The sequence below is a fragment of the Haliaeetus albicilla genome, chromosome 6, assembly GCF_947461875.1.
Source record: "Haliaeetus albicilla chromosome 6, bHalAlb1.1, whole genome shotgun sequence".
NCBI classification, from domain to species: domain Eukaryota; kingdom Metazoa; phylum Chordata; class Aves; order Accipitriformes; family Accipitridae; genus Haliaeetus; species Haliaeetus albicilla.
Genome location: NC_091488.1, coordinates 41,026,674 through 41,041,744, shown reverse-complemented (window position 1 = coordinate 41,041,744; position 15,071 = coordinate 41,026,674). Strand labels below are relative to the sequence as shown.

At 52.5% G+C, this 15,071-nt stretch overlaps 1 protein-coding gene across 6 annotated transcripts in view; it reads right to left on the bottom strand.

Annotated features, from left to right (window-relative positions):
- The window catches only part of BOC (BOC cell adhesion associated, oncogene regulated), a 57,358-nt gene that overhangs the window by 19,777 nt on the left and 22,510 nt on the right, over positions 1-15,071 (bottom strand). For all 6 annotated transcript variants that reach the window (XM_069785765.1, XM_069785766.1, XM_069785769.1 and 3 more), the window contains exons 2-3: positions 5,099-5,266; positions 4,429-4,707 (exon numbers count right to left, since the gene is read on the bottom strand). In XM_069785765.1, coding sequence (XP_069641866.1) covers positions 4,429-4,707; positions 5,099-5,183 — 364 coding nt within the window. In that variant the 5' untranslated portion in view covers positions 5,184-5,266. The remainder of the gene's footprint in view (positions 1-4,428; positions 4,708-5,098; positions 5,267-15,071) is intronic.

The window sequence follows — 15,071 nt, the reverse complement described above, 5'->3', positions numbered from 1 at the left end:
CCCCCCTCGGCTGTCAGAGCAGCCTGGGGTTACGGCTCTCACCCTCCATCCATCTGGCTGGCACCACGGCAGCCCGGGCACCGGCACCACCAGCCCCCTCCCGGGGCAGCCCCTCAGCCTCCCGCCTGCTCACAGACCCCCAGGCGCATCCCTCCCACTCGCCATGCCCCAGCCCCACTCCCCCACATCTCCCCCGGCCCACCTCACAGCCCTCACACCACAGCTCCGCCAGCTCGCCAAACACCACCTGTGTTTTCCTTCTCCCCCCTCCTCACGCCACCTCTGCCCCGGGGCCAGAGCCCCCCGTGCCTGCTCAGCAAATGCTTTTCCAACACGCAGCCGCCCCCTTCCCTCCTTCCCTCCCGCCATCGCCTCCGGGGAGCCATCCGAGGAGAGGCCAGGGTGGAGGAAAATGAATGAGGCTGTCTTCGGAAAGCAGCTGCAAATTCCTGGGGGATGCCCAGCCCGACCCGGAGCAGGGTCACTGCCCACGAGTGCTGCGTGCCAAGGCCCGACGGTGCCGATGGGGGGCCGTGGGGCAACGAGCCTCCCCTATCCCACAGCATCCCCAGGACACGGGCACCCTGCACTCCTCTTGTCCTGGACCACAGGGGATACACTGGAGCAGGTGGAGTTGCTTTGCTGCACCCCTCATCTATTTTTTTTGTTGTTTTGTTTTTAAATGTCATGTCTAGGTCAGGCTTGCTGCTGTGCTTACTGCACTGATTTTCCACACATGCAGCTGAATGCTGGTTGTTGCACAGCTTTCACCACCTCTGCCTGCCAGCTTTGTTCCAGCCCTGCACTTCAGCTGCCCTGGGAGCCACACCAAGGGCTCTCGACCTTCCGAGCCTTTTGCTGTCGCAGGACCAGCCCACAGCCCTGTGTTCCTGTCCCTGGTGGATTTATCTGGCCCCACCAGAGCCTGCTGCAGCTGTACCTTCTTCATATAGCACCTCCACCCAGGAGGGGGACTGGACCAGGGCTTCTGGTGTGATGGCAACTTTGCTACCTGGAAGCAGGCACAGAAAATGCCTTTCTCTTCCTTGCAGCTCTCAGCCAGGCCGAAGGGCTGCCTCCGGGCCACACAGGGCTGATCTTGCACAGCACAGCCAGGCCAGCAGCGATCTATCTGCACCAACGTGTCACAGGCTGCCAAGATTGAGTGTGGGATCATGGAGCACCAGGTCAGCTCTAACTGGACTCCGAAGTGCCCAAGTAATGCCTGAAGTGCTGCTCCTTTTGTTACTTTAAGAAGTCTTCCCCTTTCTGCAAATCTCTCCGCCTCTCAGCTATACAATAGCTATTTTATCTCTGCTGGAGTAATTAAATGCTAGTTTCAACCAGCCCTCTGAGCCAGGGAGAGCAGAAATGGACTCGGCATCGCTGTGCCACAGATGGGAGATGGAGGTATCGGTCCCAAGGCTATACTGTGGCTGCCAGCACTGCAGCGATGGTTATCGGCCTGCTGACTGTCAGCAAAGCACAAGGAGGCCCTGAGGCACCAGGCAGGCACAGCCTGGAGCACTTGAGGGTGTTTCCTCCACAGGAGGTGGAGAGAAAGGAGTGGAAATAGCCTAAAAGTTGGCCAGATGATGTTACTTACACCCCTGGAAACCTAGCAAGACACTTTTTCCAATGACTCCAGGTCCTCTTCCAAAATAAACCTAAACCTTGAAAATATTTCCACACCCCCCTCTGCTGCTTTCATTCATGTTCTAGTTTCACTCTCCCCCTGGCCCCTCAAAGTAACTTTTGGATGGTGCTAAGACTTTCAGAGGGTTTTCTTTCAGCCCAGCAGGTGATCTGGAAGAGATGTATCAACTGCAACGCCGACCTGCAAGGGGCTTCCCTCTCCACCCCCAGGACCATGGTCCCCACTGAACCAGCTCAGAGCAAGGCCCTGTAGAGGAGGTCTGGAGCAGGAGTGAGAGCCCATGGCACATCTGCTACCATAGCTTTCAAACTCAGTCCCACCACAAATCAGTGCCCCCTGTTATTTCAGATCACTGCAAAGCCACTGTTGCAAGCAGCCTCCAGCTCACCAACATGAAACTGGTTATTCAAACCCCTCCAGAAGGTTTCCCTCCTACACCTTCAGCCCCACGTCTTTCCTGGGCTGCCCTCTCTCCCTCTTCAAGCGTTGACTGCCAAGTCTTCCCCACCTGGGGGTTCTCTATCGCCGAAGCTATCCAGGTGCGTGGGACATGGCCTCTGCCATCCCCAGCTCCCCTCAAGGACAAGGGACCTATGCAGCGCAGCACAAGGGTGCTCCACAATGGATTAGTTGCTTGTTCATCCAACATCTGGCTCCAGTTTTGCGAGCTCCACGGAATGGTGCTCCTGACCTCCCCTCAGTGGTAGTGCCTTTGCCATGGCAGGGACCGCAGCAATGGGTGAGTCCCCCTCTTTTTCACCCGCATCCCCAGTTACAATCGGGTAACTGAAGGTGATTTGGCTCCTGGAAAGGGCTGATGGACTGCTTCGGTTGTGGCTTTGATTTGTCCTGAGGGAACTTCTGGTGCTCTGAGATCTGTCTCCTGTCTACCACCGATGCTAGACCAAAGCAGACAGATAGGTCAAACAGCCATGCTTTGTCCCAGGAGACAGAGCTGGTGGTGGTGGGTTGGGGTGAGGGGAAAAAAACAAAAGGGGATCAGCCTAAGAGGGAACCGATCAGACTGAGGAGCTCTGCACACCCTGCTCTCCTAAATGCAAACCATGCCCTTGGTAATCCCATCCACCTCTCCCCTCCTCTCCTTCCCTCTATCAGGCCACCAGCACACACAGCCCCCTTTCTGCTCTGGAATGTGTTCTCCGAAACTTAATCTCAGCATGGGGCTCAGGCCAAATCCCCCGACAGATTCGGCCCCGTGACAACCCCCTCCCACCCCGCTTCAGAGCTCAGCAACTCTCCCCTCACTTTCCCTCACCTCCTCCTCCCACCCAGCCTGGCCTAAACATTTCACTCCTGATTAATGTATCAGTGACAAGCCAATAGCTCTTGGCTTCAGAGCAAAGCCAGCCCCCACGCTGCACAAACATCTTCACTTCTTCATTTTCTTAAGACTTAGCCCCAAACTCCCCCTTGCTGGAAAGATGAAGCCCCTTCCACGCCCAGGGGCTGTCACTGCCAGGGGATGGCGGTCTCCTCAGCACGCACTTGCTCCACCAAAAACTGCACAGGTCTCTGAGAAGATCAGAATCTCCATTGCCTAAACAAGGATGGTCCACACTGAGCCCCCCCTCCATCTCCAAGCAGGCCTGGGTTGCCCTTTCTCAGATGCATCCAAATACAGCACTTTCTCACATTTGAGCATAACATCTGGCCAAAACTAGGTGCCTGAAAGAAGTTCCCCACTCTAAGACACCCCCTCCTATGCACACACGTCTCCTTGGTCTGTCACGAATGCCAGAGGGCAGCAGCGAGGAGCATGTAAGCTCAGAGATAGGAGCAAAGTCCCTCACTCAGAGCTATGGCTCAGAAAAAAGGTGGCTCTTCGCTGCCATGCCACTGCAACCTTATAGGAAGAGGACAAAGCCCTGGAAAGGGGGAGCATGCCCCCCCCAGGGACCACGGCAGTGGTAATGAATACAGCCTCCTGCCCTTTAAAGACAAAAACCTCGTTATGAGTGCTTTTAGATACTCTGCTCTCCTGCACCTGCCTCCTGTCGACTTCTGTGCCTGCCTTACCAAATGAGGACAGCACAGTCTCTGCCTTCAAGATCTCCATGCAACCGTTCTCCCACCATCCCTCTCCCTCACCTTCCCTTTTGGCAAGGGATCTTCCCAATAGCACACAGAGGACCGCCAGCCACTTAACGCAGGTGCTCAGGAGCACCCCCTCAGCACAACCAGACTAACGTTTCCTTAGTGTGAGTGTGGGGGCTGGTACTTTGGCTATGATGAACCCAGGGGCAACACAAAAAAGCGCAGGTCCCATCATAGCACAAGTAGAGCAAGGGACTTCACTTTCTGTGGGTCAGGAAGGCAGTAAAACTTAGCACACACTGACCCAGCGCTGGCAACAGCCCTGCAGCAGCCCAGGCAGCAGTCTGGCCATCAGCACCAGCAGGTACTTTTTGGTAACCAAAATCAAGAAGTCAGCAACCAGATGAAGCAACATGACAGTCAGGAAACCAACCGTGCACACAAACCCCATCACTCGGGTACTCCCTGCTCTTTGTGGTCTTGCAAGAACTGTCACTGCAGGACAGGTCTGCAGCCTACCACACAGGACTTGCTTGGGTCATGGCTGGGCCTCAACATGACAGCCAGTCCATGATCAAAAATACCACAAAACGGCCTAAGCCAAAGGAGCCCTCCCTTGATGCCAACATGAACAAGTGAGCGTGGATGAGCCTCTCGAGATGTGTGAGTGATGGCCCAAGCAATGCAGGGGATGGCAGAGGACTAAAGCTACTCACTAGCTAACGTGACCACTGCAGGGACACTGGCAATGACTCCTTCGGGCACACGGGCGATGCACTGGTATCGCCCCACGGTGTGGTTGTTGAGAGCCGTGATGACAAGTTTCCTTCGCTCGATGTGGATACCCAGCACCTCGTCCGATCCAGCCAGCTCCTTCCCATTCAGTCTCCACGTGAGGTTCACTCTGGGGGGGTCCACCACACACCCCAGGCTGACTGGGCCCCCGAGCTTTTGGACAATGGAGGCAGGTTGCACTGTGACCTGCAGAGATTCACCTGCACAGAGGGAAAAAAAATGGGAATAAGAAAGCTCTGTGAGACTCAGCAAAAGAAAGGACAGAGGAAAAAACTGCAGTGCTGGTACATTTTGCATTCCCCATTGCTTCCGCTTGTGCTGCACCTTCCCCTTAGCTCCCCACACACCCACCCTCATGCTTGGAGATACACACCAGCCCCATTTCTTCTTGGCACCACTAGACAGAGATGTCCAACTCCGACTATATCGCCTTCTCCTCTGGAGGAGTGTTTGAATCTAGACCTGTGGTCAAGGCTACTGAGGAAGCAGCAGAGAGAGGAAGCCACTTTGTGCTTGAGGCATGGCTATGCTAAACAGCATCAAGGCAAAACACAAACAAAACGGAACAAATGGGCAAGAACAGAAACTCACTCAGTTTGGCAAAACAGCTAGCAGCTGCAAGGATGAGGCAATGGATGGGGGACATGGGTCTCTTCTTTCCACGTGTCATTGCCATCCCATGCGGTGTGTCCTGGGGCGCCCAGGGAAGGGTCCCATAAGCTGCCTCAGGGGATGCAGTGGATGTGCGGCAGCAGATTCCTGCGAATGACAAGAGACACGATGGATGAAACCCTCCAACTTGCCTCTGCATTCCAGCCCTGCCTGGCTTCTCTCCCAACATCCCTAAACTGCCAGGGATTCACCGAGCCAGTGGCCCGAGGGGGCTACAGGCACTGATGCAAGCCCTTCTCTTCTCCAGCCTCTCCCCCAAGCATGGTTGTGAGTCTCCCAAGACATCCCATCCTCAGCTCTCAGTACCAATCTACATGTGTGCACACAGACACATACTCCCCTTCCCTGTTTCAGCCTTGGTGCAGTGAATGCCTGTACTGTGCCAGCAACGCACACCAGGCAATTTTCAGGAGCAAAACACAAACATTTCCAACCAAGTGTCACTGGAGATATTCACTAAGTGTTGCTGCCACTTCTTGGCTGTGTCTGGAATATATTCTAGCTTGAACACAAAAGTCAGTGAGTAGTACACGTCCTAAGCTACATGAAGGCAGAGGTGATCCCGCAGTTTCACAGTCTCTTCCTGAGACACTGGCCATGTTGCTACTGGGCATACCTATTTTTCAATCCAGATGGGAGTCCTTAGGAGATGTAAAAGTTTTTCAGGGCATCTCTGGAAGGAACTGTTCTGAAGTAGAGGGGACACTTTTTCAGGAGAAAAGAAATGCCCAGTTCTAAATTTGTTTCAATTCAGTGCAGTGAGCTGAGGGCAGATTATGCTCATTTGGCATAATGCACCTTTATTCTAAACTAAGAGACCCAATCTATGGAAAAATTTCAGATTAACTGTTCTGCATTAAACACACCACCTATTTTGAGTTAAATTACCCCGTCTGGACAAACCACCAGGTTCATATTCAAAAGTATCAACAATCTCCCAAAAACTTGAAGCCCAAGGCCACCCATCACAACCCAGGTTGCTGTGAAGAGCTGCACACTGCAGCAGCTGTTTTGCAGAGACTGTCACAAACAGATGCTAAAGCAGACAAGCCAGGTCAGGGGGATTAAAGATCTAAGTGGCTGCCCCAAGAGACACCTCCGATGTCAGACTGAGTTCAGCTTCAACCACGGGCAAAGGGCTGAAGTTAAGAAGAGACTTCCCTCTACAGACATTGTAACGCAGCTATGGGATTTTGAGCTCCCTCCAGCTGCAGCACTAAGATAACCTGCGACTCTGAACAGCATTTCAGAATTGCTCCTGTGGCGTGTCTACATTGGCAGGGGAGAAACCCAAGACCAAACCAGGCATCGCAGCCAGCCCAAACAGCACTTATATTGCCTGCTCCCCCTGCACATACGCAAAAAGCTTATTAGCTGCAACCACCATCCTCAAGAGCACCTGGACTCTGCAGAGCAATATTTCTTACTTCCACCATGGTCACTGCTCAAGGCATCACCTGTTCGAGCATGTCCTTTCCATAACCATCTCAGTCAAAAAGAGGGAATGAGTCCCTTCAAGCATAACCTCCAAAATTAAACCTCCTAACTCCTGAAGTAAGGACTGCCACAGACTCCCCATGAGATGCTCGGTGAGTTGTTCAAGGCAAGGCTGATTACTGCTAGCGAGAAACCACAGCACTTGGGGAAATCTCACCAAGCTACTCTCAGATGACTTTGCTTGGCCTCTGGTGACAGCAGAAGTGCAAGAGCACAGTACAGGGCAATGTCCATGGCCAGCCATGCTGAGGTCCACATTGTGACAGCAAGAATCCAGCTAGCTAGCTTGCATGCATCTCTGCAAATTGGGCTGTCCCTCTGACAGCCTCACAAGCTGTCTCCTTTCCCCTCACCACACCCCAGAGCATCACTTGGGGAAGAAGTCATGGACATTCATATAAAGTTAAGAAGAGATAAGAAAAAGAAAAGCCTCCTCTGTGCTGATGATTTCAAAAGGAAGCAACACCCAGGAAAGCAACCTGCAGCTAGAGCTTTGCAAACGCTACAGAAGAGCATCTTTACGTGGCACTTTGCAGGCTGATGTCAGCTCACTCGGCTGGCCTGCCGAGCAGGCTCAAGGCAAGGCAGCTCTTTCCTGGGAGCCAGGCAGTCACGGTCAGTGTGACCGTGAGGCCAAGATGACAAGCCGTGCTGAGAGGCAGGGTAAATTAGGTCAACCTTGGCATGGCCCAATGTGGCTTCCAGGCAGCAGGAGGATGGACAGAGCTCTGCCGTTGGGCATCAGGCTGGGCATACTCTGAAGGCAACCAGAAAGATCAGCTAGACTCACACTCTAGCTACTGCAGCACTCAGCCCCGTTACACGTGAAAATCCTCTGTGGGTAACCTCCAGCACCAAAGTGACAAGACAGCAACTTCCCCCCCGCGCACCTCATCCTTCCTGGTATTCACCCACCGACCCCGAGGAGAGAAGAAAGTCTCAACAATTTGTTTTTGAAGAGTTTCCTCCATCAACCAGCACACACTGTTGTACGAGATCCTTTAGCTATTAACTTGGAGACCATCTGAGTTACTCAAGTTCATTTCTCCACACAAGACAGCACCCAAAGCACCCTTCATTATGCCACAGCCATCTTGGGCAGACCACCACTGACCACAGCTGTAAAAGCACCCGAGGTCTGTCCGTACCAAAACATGCACTGTTGACACCATTGCTGATGTGCAAGTTGATGTGCCACTAATTACGCTCATCTGGAAAAGATGTTTGAGTTAGTTTAGGCTTAAAAACACCTCACACCATAAGGTTTGCTGGAGGTAGAAAGCCTTCCACCAACATAGAAGAAACATTCTGGGGTAGGACTTAACGTCTCTTGGTCCTCAGTGCTGGAAGCCTACACAGCAAAGCTGACTCATCCCCCCTATCTGGATGGGTTTGGCAGCAGGATGGAAAAACATTGGACGGAGTTGCTCCTTGGAGCCCATGCTGGGGGAGGGGGTAGGCAAAGACGTTCCCATCCAGACCTCCCTGCAGCTCCGCGTCGCGCAGAGCCTTTGGCCAGAATGGCAAAGCCAAAGGCGCAGAAACGTGTAACGGACCCTTCGAGAGCTAGGACCACCCAGGCACATCGATGCAATGACTGAAATGGCTGCCCCCAGGTCTGTAAAAAGATGAAGGGCAATAGGTGGGGACAAAAAAGGGGAGATCAAAAAATTTGGCTGTGGCACTGCGCAGATTGAACAGTATTAAGCAGAGACTGAGGAGAGAAGGTGTGTTGCAACAAGTGCATGGTACCTCCCCAAACCTCCAGGCAGAATATGAGCTCTAAATAGGGACATGTGGCCATTTCTTTCACAGCTGAGTGAAGTACAAAAAGTAAATGGCCAGCATAAAAATAATGAGGAAAATGAATGAAAACATCAATTCCAAAAGAACTATTAGGATCCAGGGCCAGATTTCGAAATTCTCAGCTTCCACAATTGAAGCCAGATTTTCAAAAGCATTCAGTTCTTGACATGCTGAGCTCTCCTGAATAGGCAACCAAATTATTTCGATGCCTAAATGGGAGCTGACCTCTTTTGAAAATGCTGCCCTTAAGCAGCCTGCAGTAGTGCAAAGCGAGGAACTTTATTAATCAGGCAGCTTTCAATCTGCCCGGTGTCCCTGCAAGCACTGCCAGAGTGGGCTGCAGTGGGAGAGGCAGCAGAGGTGGGGAGCGGAGGAGGCCCCAGGTGCTCCGGTTGCCTTCCCAGAGGCAGTGGTCCTGGGCAGGGGGCTGCGCTGGGAGCTGCAGGGCTGCTGCGTGACAGCATCCCACTCTGCTGCCTCCTCTCCCCAAGGCAGGTATGCTACGAGATACCCCTGGTTGCCAATACTTCTGCAGCCACCAACACCACCAGCCTCGACAGCTCCTGCTTAATTGCTACCTGGGAAAAGAAAGAGTTAAAGTAATTTAAAGAGGTCCAAGGGTGGAGGGAAAGCAAAAATTGTTTGTTTATTTATTTTTAATTCTTTCCTGCCAGGTTAAAATAACAATTTCCTGTCTAAGTCCCTTTCAGACAGCCCAGTAAATCAAAGGAGGGGCCATTAGGAGAACAAAATTAACGAGAGCTTCATCAGATATGGAGGGGTGGTGGGGGTGTAAAATCTGTCGGCTCGGCTTCCCACCACACACCTAAGCCCACCGAGCCCCTGCGTGCAGCCCCAGCTGTGCCGCGGAGATGGAGGGCACTGCAAAGGGAGCGGAGCGAGAAAGAAAAACCAGAGGTGAAGATATAAAAGGGAAGAAAGGCGCGCGTGTGTGCGGGGGTGGTGATAAAGCTCGAAAGGAAAAAGGGATCTGAATTAAGCGCAGGCAGCAGGAGAGGTGTTTGCTGATTAGAAACTGAAGGTTTTACTGAGGAAATGCTGCTCACAGCCCCAAGCCCCCTCCTGCTTAACAAGGGCCGGCCACAGCCCTTGTTACTGCCACGCTGTCTCTAATTTACAAGGCTCCCAAATAGGAACCAGCCTCTGCCCCGGCTCCGGGGCAGCATCCCTGCACCACACACCCCAGCTCCGCAGGCAGGCAGGGGGGGAAACGCAGAGGCGGACTGGGAGACGGGGAAAACTCACCCATGCACATGAGGGCGGTTTGGGGTTGTGTCAGGCGGCCGGATCCTGAGCACATCTTCACGCAGGGGAGGAATGGCAGGAAAGCGAAGGGGCTGCTTTGCACTAAGGCAAAAGCTGCAGCAACTCAGGTCCGGCTACCAGCTGGGCACACCCTGGGTGACTCCGGAGAATTCACTGCAACTGGTCTCCATTTCCAACAGGTCAAGTAGGGACAATGATACTCCCAGTTCTCTGCTTTATACATTGAGACTTAAGCTCTTGAGAAAAAGCAATGTCTTACGCAGTACAGTGTGCCAGTTTTACTTGTAATCATTAGTTTTTAATAAAAGACAGTGTTCTTTTTGTTGTTCCATAGAGCTTAAAGCACTGAAGAAGAAAATGTAAAAGAGAAAAGAGCCACAGTACCCCTTTGCGTTACAAATGAGGGAACCTGAGGGCTAGAAGAGGAAGCCAACCTGGCCCACGGTTATACAGTAAAGCAGTGGCAGGGCTGGAAATCAAAAACTCTCTGACTAGGACCTCCATCCCATCAGGCAAGTTGTTCTTGGATCCCAAATCTTTCACAACCTGTCTGAAAAAAGCCACCATACAACTGTATAATCCTTTAGCTGAAAAAATACTCTCCAGGTAAACACACCTGAGAAGGTCAGCTGCAAAGTCCCCACATGATTCCTGGGCATGGAAGGCAACATCAGCACCCCTGACTGTTTCTCCCCAAACCATCAAACAGTAACATCCCAGAGGGCAGAATTAACCTCTACCAGCCCCCATCCCCACTCCAAAGTACTAATTTCACACCGTTAAGTTATACACGCTGCCTCCGAAAGGGTTTGGAAAAGGAGAGGTTTGCAGCAGGAGAGATGCTCCCCCTCCCACGTAAGAGCATGGGCATCCAACAGGGATGAGGGTTCCCATGCTGTAGGGAGAGGCAGGATCCCAAATGGGAAGCGGGTGGTGTCAGGAGGGAGGAGAGAGAAGCAGCATCCAACTTTACACCACCACGTTTAAAGTCAAGGAGGTAGCACAGTGTATGTGCAAACAGGGATAAAAGCTTGCCTCCTTCCCCCTGTAGCGCTGAAAGCTCCTGACTTCAGAGTGCATTAGCTCTGTTAACATAGCCCTTGATTAACTGTGTGAGGAGTTCCCCCCCCCTCCCTTTTTTAAAGTGATTAGGCAAAAAAGACTCTCTTACAGGCTACTTGTGAGCTCAGCAAGTCCATCAAGAAGCCACAACAGAGAAAGCCTGGGATAAATTCACGCTCATAGTTGGGAGAAGGAAAATATCCAGAGCAAAACCTGGCATTGGCACCACCACCATGCAGATGAGCAAGTTCGCTTGCAAACTACAAATTGCGCTTGGGCACTGGGTGACCCTAAAAAAAGAACCACAGATTTTCTCCAAGCAAGTCCTGAGCAATTCAGTGGCAATAGACACCTCTCTAAAAAACAAACTAAACTTGCAGGTAAGACAGCTCTTTTCCCTTGAACACGGAAACACATGAACAGCAACTGCTCATGCAAACCAAACCACCAACAAACCAAACGAAACACACAGTGATCTTTGTGACTTTTTTCATCTTCCTCAAGACAAAGTTACTGCCCTGGCCAGCTCCTTTCCACAACAGCCTGTGGTATCACCAAGGGGGACTGGGCGTGCTGCCTTTGAACTAGCAACAGGATGCAAAGCCTTCTCATCGCCTGTCTGACTTTTGCTCGCACCCCTGAAGACCCAACACCTGCAGTTTCTGGCACCTCTCCATCCAACGGTTCCTCTGAAACACGTGCCACTTTCCAGTGGGCATTGATTGGGCTGACTTCGCTGAGCCCCAGCGAACCCCTTCACATTGGCGTTTCCTCAGCCGGGAAGCGTGAGGCCACTCGAAGAACGAAATGCCACCTTCGTGCCGGCCACGGGCTCCCCGGTGTCACCACGGCGGTGGCACCGCAGCGAGCATGGCTTGCCTCGGCCGATGCCGACGGCACGGTGGTCCCAGGCAGGCCAGGGATGCGAGGATGGCCTTTCCCCATGGGATACGCCTCCCTTTTTCTGCAGCTACCAGGAGAGGAACCCTGTGCTAAAACAGAGTATGCATGCCGGCTCTCGCTGCCCCTGGGCGCGCCCCGAAAACAGCTCCAGCCCTTGAAAAGACAAGGCTAAAGAGTAAGAAAGAAAGAAAACCCGCGTCCTTTCTTCAATATCGTGCTCCCCCCATGCCCTAGACACTTAATTTCCCTCCTTCCCCCCCCCGGCTTCCCCCTCCATTCTGAGTAAATTCAATTTGACAACCCTGCTAATTGGATAAACACTGCTCCCTACGCTCCTTTAAGGCTGCCCGCTTTTCTCTCCTTGTTTTTGGAGGGCGATTGTGGCTGTTCTTTAACATGAATTCCATCTGCTTTATTTCTCCTCTGCCCATTCAAGACCCCTCCTGAATATGTATGAGGGGCTGCACCCCCCCCCCATCCCTCCATCCCACCTCCCTCCCTCGTCACCCCCCCGTCCCTCTCCCTGCCCTCTCCCATTGCCCGGGACAATAACCCCCCAAATGCCCCCTTCTCCCACCCCGGCCCTTTTTGCTTTAGATAAACACAGGCAGTGTCAAGTGTGAGGAGGGGGGGGGAAGGATGGGGTTCAACTGCCAGTCAAGCCTCGGGCCCTCAATGAAGCCCGGAGGCCTACCCTAATCTGCTGCATGCTTGCCATATGGGAGCTGTGTTGCCCTGGGAAACACTAACAGGCAGAACGGAGCTTAATAGAGTCCATATTCATTGTAATGCAGTGAAATGGCTCGAGGGACTATTGCCCCTTGGGTCTGTTTTCATTCTTCTGTTCCCCCTCTTTCTTTTCTCTCTCTCTCTCTTTTTTTTTTTTAATAAATTTTTTTCCTCCCCTCCTTCCCCCCCCCCCTTTTTTTTTTTTTTTTCTTTCTTCCTTTCAAAAGGACCAAGTCCCTGGAGAGCTCTAATCTGGAGAGGCTGGGGGCTCCCCAAAGGGCCGGCCAGCCGGGCAGGAGCGGGAAGGGGGAAGGGAGAGGGTGGAGGTGGTTAGGGAGGCGAAGGAGAGGTGGAGGGCAAGAGGAAAGTAGCAACTAATAAGCATGCAGCCGGCCAGCTGTCAAGATGCTGACAATGCTGCTTCGGGTGCAAAGAGCCCGACAGCCAGCGTTGGCACGCAGGCTGGCGCAGGGTCCTCCCGGGGAAGCGCTCGCCTCCCCTAAGAGCCTCCGTCCTTGTCTGCCGAACGCAGCACAAGCGACAAAAAAAACCCCAAAACAAAACAAAAAAAAAGAAAAAAAAAAAGAAAAAAAAGAGAAGGGCGCAGATGGAGCGTGCTGCAGAGCCTCTTCAGAAACAAAGTGCACCTAGGAAACAGATGTTGTTGCTGCAACAAGCCCGGAGCTGCTGGCTGCTCTCTGGCTCCTTCTCCCAAGCGCACGAGGGGGGAAAGCAGCCCCGCAGCAATCTCCAGGGCTGCCCCTGCGGCTGGGACAAGATGCCTCAACGGTCAAAACCTTTCAGTCCAACTTCAGTGCCAACCTGGGAGAGCTGCCGTAGCTTTAGACCAACTTTTCCTCCGCGTTCCCCATCCTTCTCACCCCTGATCCACCTGTAGAATCTCCAGCCTCCCAGCTAACATCCTAATTTAAAGAGCTGAGGACTCCCAAAGGGAGTGCACATCTGCAGCACTTACTGAGGGGTGCAGGCCGTGCATCTGGGGGGGGCTGAACATCAAATATCAGAGAATCAGCAGTATCGAGGTCCTGAGAGACCCTGACCGAGTGTACACAGGGTTGCAGCTCAACCCACTCTCATGCCGAAGTTGGTGTCGTGATAAAGGGTCAGGATCCCCTCGGAAAACCACATCAACGTAGCCACACACTTGTGGAGATCAGTTATGTACTCTGGAACATTTTCAGTTTGCCCCACGCCTGCTACAAACTCAGCTCATGGTGCTGCAAGAAAGTCTGACTTATCTGAGGCTTCGCAATGGGACAACATTGCATCTTCGTGGGGAGAAACACTTCAGAGGAGGCAGCAGGAAAGGGGTCACCCATTGACACAAGTGTGATGTGAAAATATAGCTTCAGTCTCAGAAGCAGGGGATTTACTGCACTGTATTACTTGCCTGAAGCATCCTATCTCTTGCCATATGAAAACAATACCTGCTTTATCATTCACATCACAACTAAAGCCAGAGATCAGTGCCAATGCAGTCAGAGCTGCAGACAGATGCCATACTAAACACAGAGTGAAAACCATCCCGTGTCCTAAAGACTTCACACCACTGGCTAGAAGGGTTACTCATTTTAGGATGTTTGATACAAGCAGTAACAAAACTCATCTATCTACACCTTTTCCTATTTGGACAGAGAGGCAAAGCATGTAGCAAGGAGCTGGGAATGAGGGAGAGCATGCACCTGGGCAAGGAGAGCCCAGGTGATGGGTCCACTGGGGGCTGATGCTGTGGGACCCGCAGGATGGGTGATGAGCACCAGGCGATGCTGCTGGCTCTGGTCTGGGCTCCACCACGCCAAATCCCACACCAATGCCAGCCAGGTATCAGGTTGTTCCCCTCCCTGTCAGCAAATGCAGCGGAGGACAGTGCTGGGAAGGATGAGCAGTTCCCACTCAGAGCCATCACCCCACAGGCACAGATGTGCCTGTGGCTGGTTTACATTAGTCAGGGCACTGCTTTTGTTTCTCCTTTCTCATCCTTTCTAAACAAAAAAAACCCCAAAACTTGAAGTCTAAGGATGAGGTTCTAATCACCTCTTGGGTTAGGGAGAGGTCAGAGAGGAGGCAGGCCTGGCAGATGCAGGGAAAGCGATGCTGGGCAAAAGCCCTGTGAGATACCAAAGGAAAGTGGGGAATAAAGGTGGCAGAAAGGAAGAGGCAGGAAAATTAAATTGAGATGAGGGGGTTAAGAAAGAAGAAGAAACAGGGGACTTGGGATTGTGGCCTATTTCCTTACGCTGCATTTGTCCCCACTGCTCCAGGGGCTGGGCAGGTAAGAAGCAGGCAATGCCACAGCTCACCTGCCACGTGTGTGCCCAGGCTCAAGTCCTTGCCCTGCCTTCCTCAGAGCAGGGGCTGTCACCTGGGACCACCACATCTCAAGCAAATCTCTCTCTCCCTAGCTGCCACTCTTCCACTCTGTTTAAACATGGGTTATTCATGATGGCAGGAAAACCACTCCTCCTCTCATCAGAAACTCCATCCTGCTCTAAGACAGAAGTTTAATCAACAGGTGCACTTCCATAGCATGCTCTGGTCCCAGTGAAACAGCATTTTTCCACGGGGAGAGCAGGATGCTCTCCTCCAA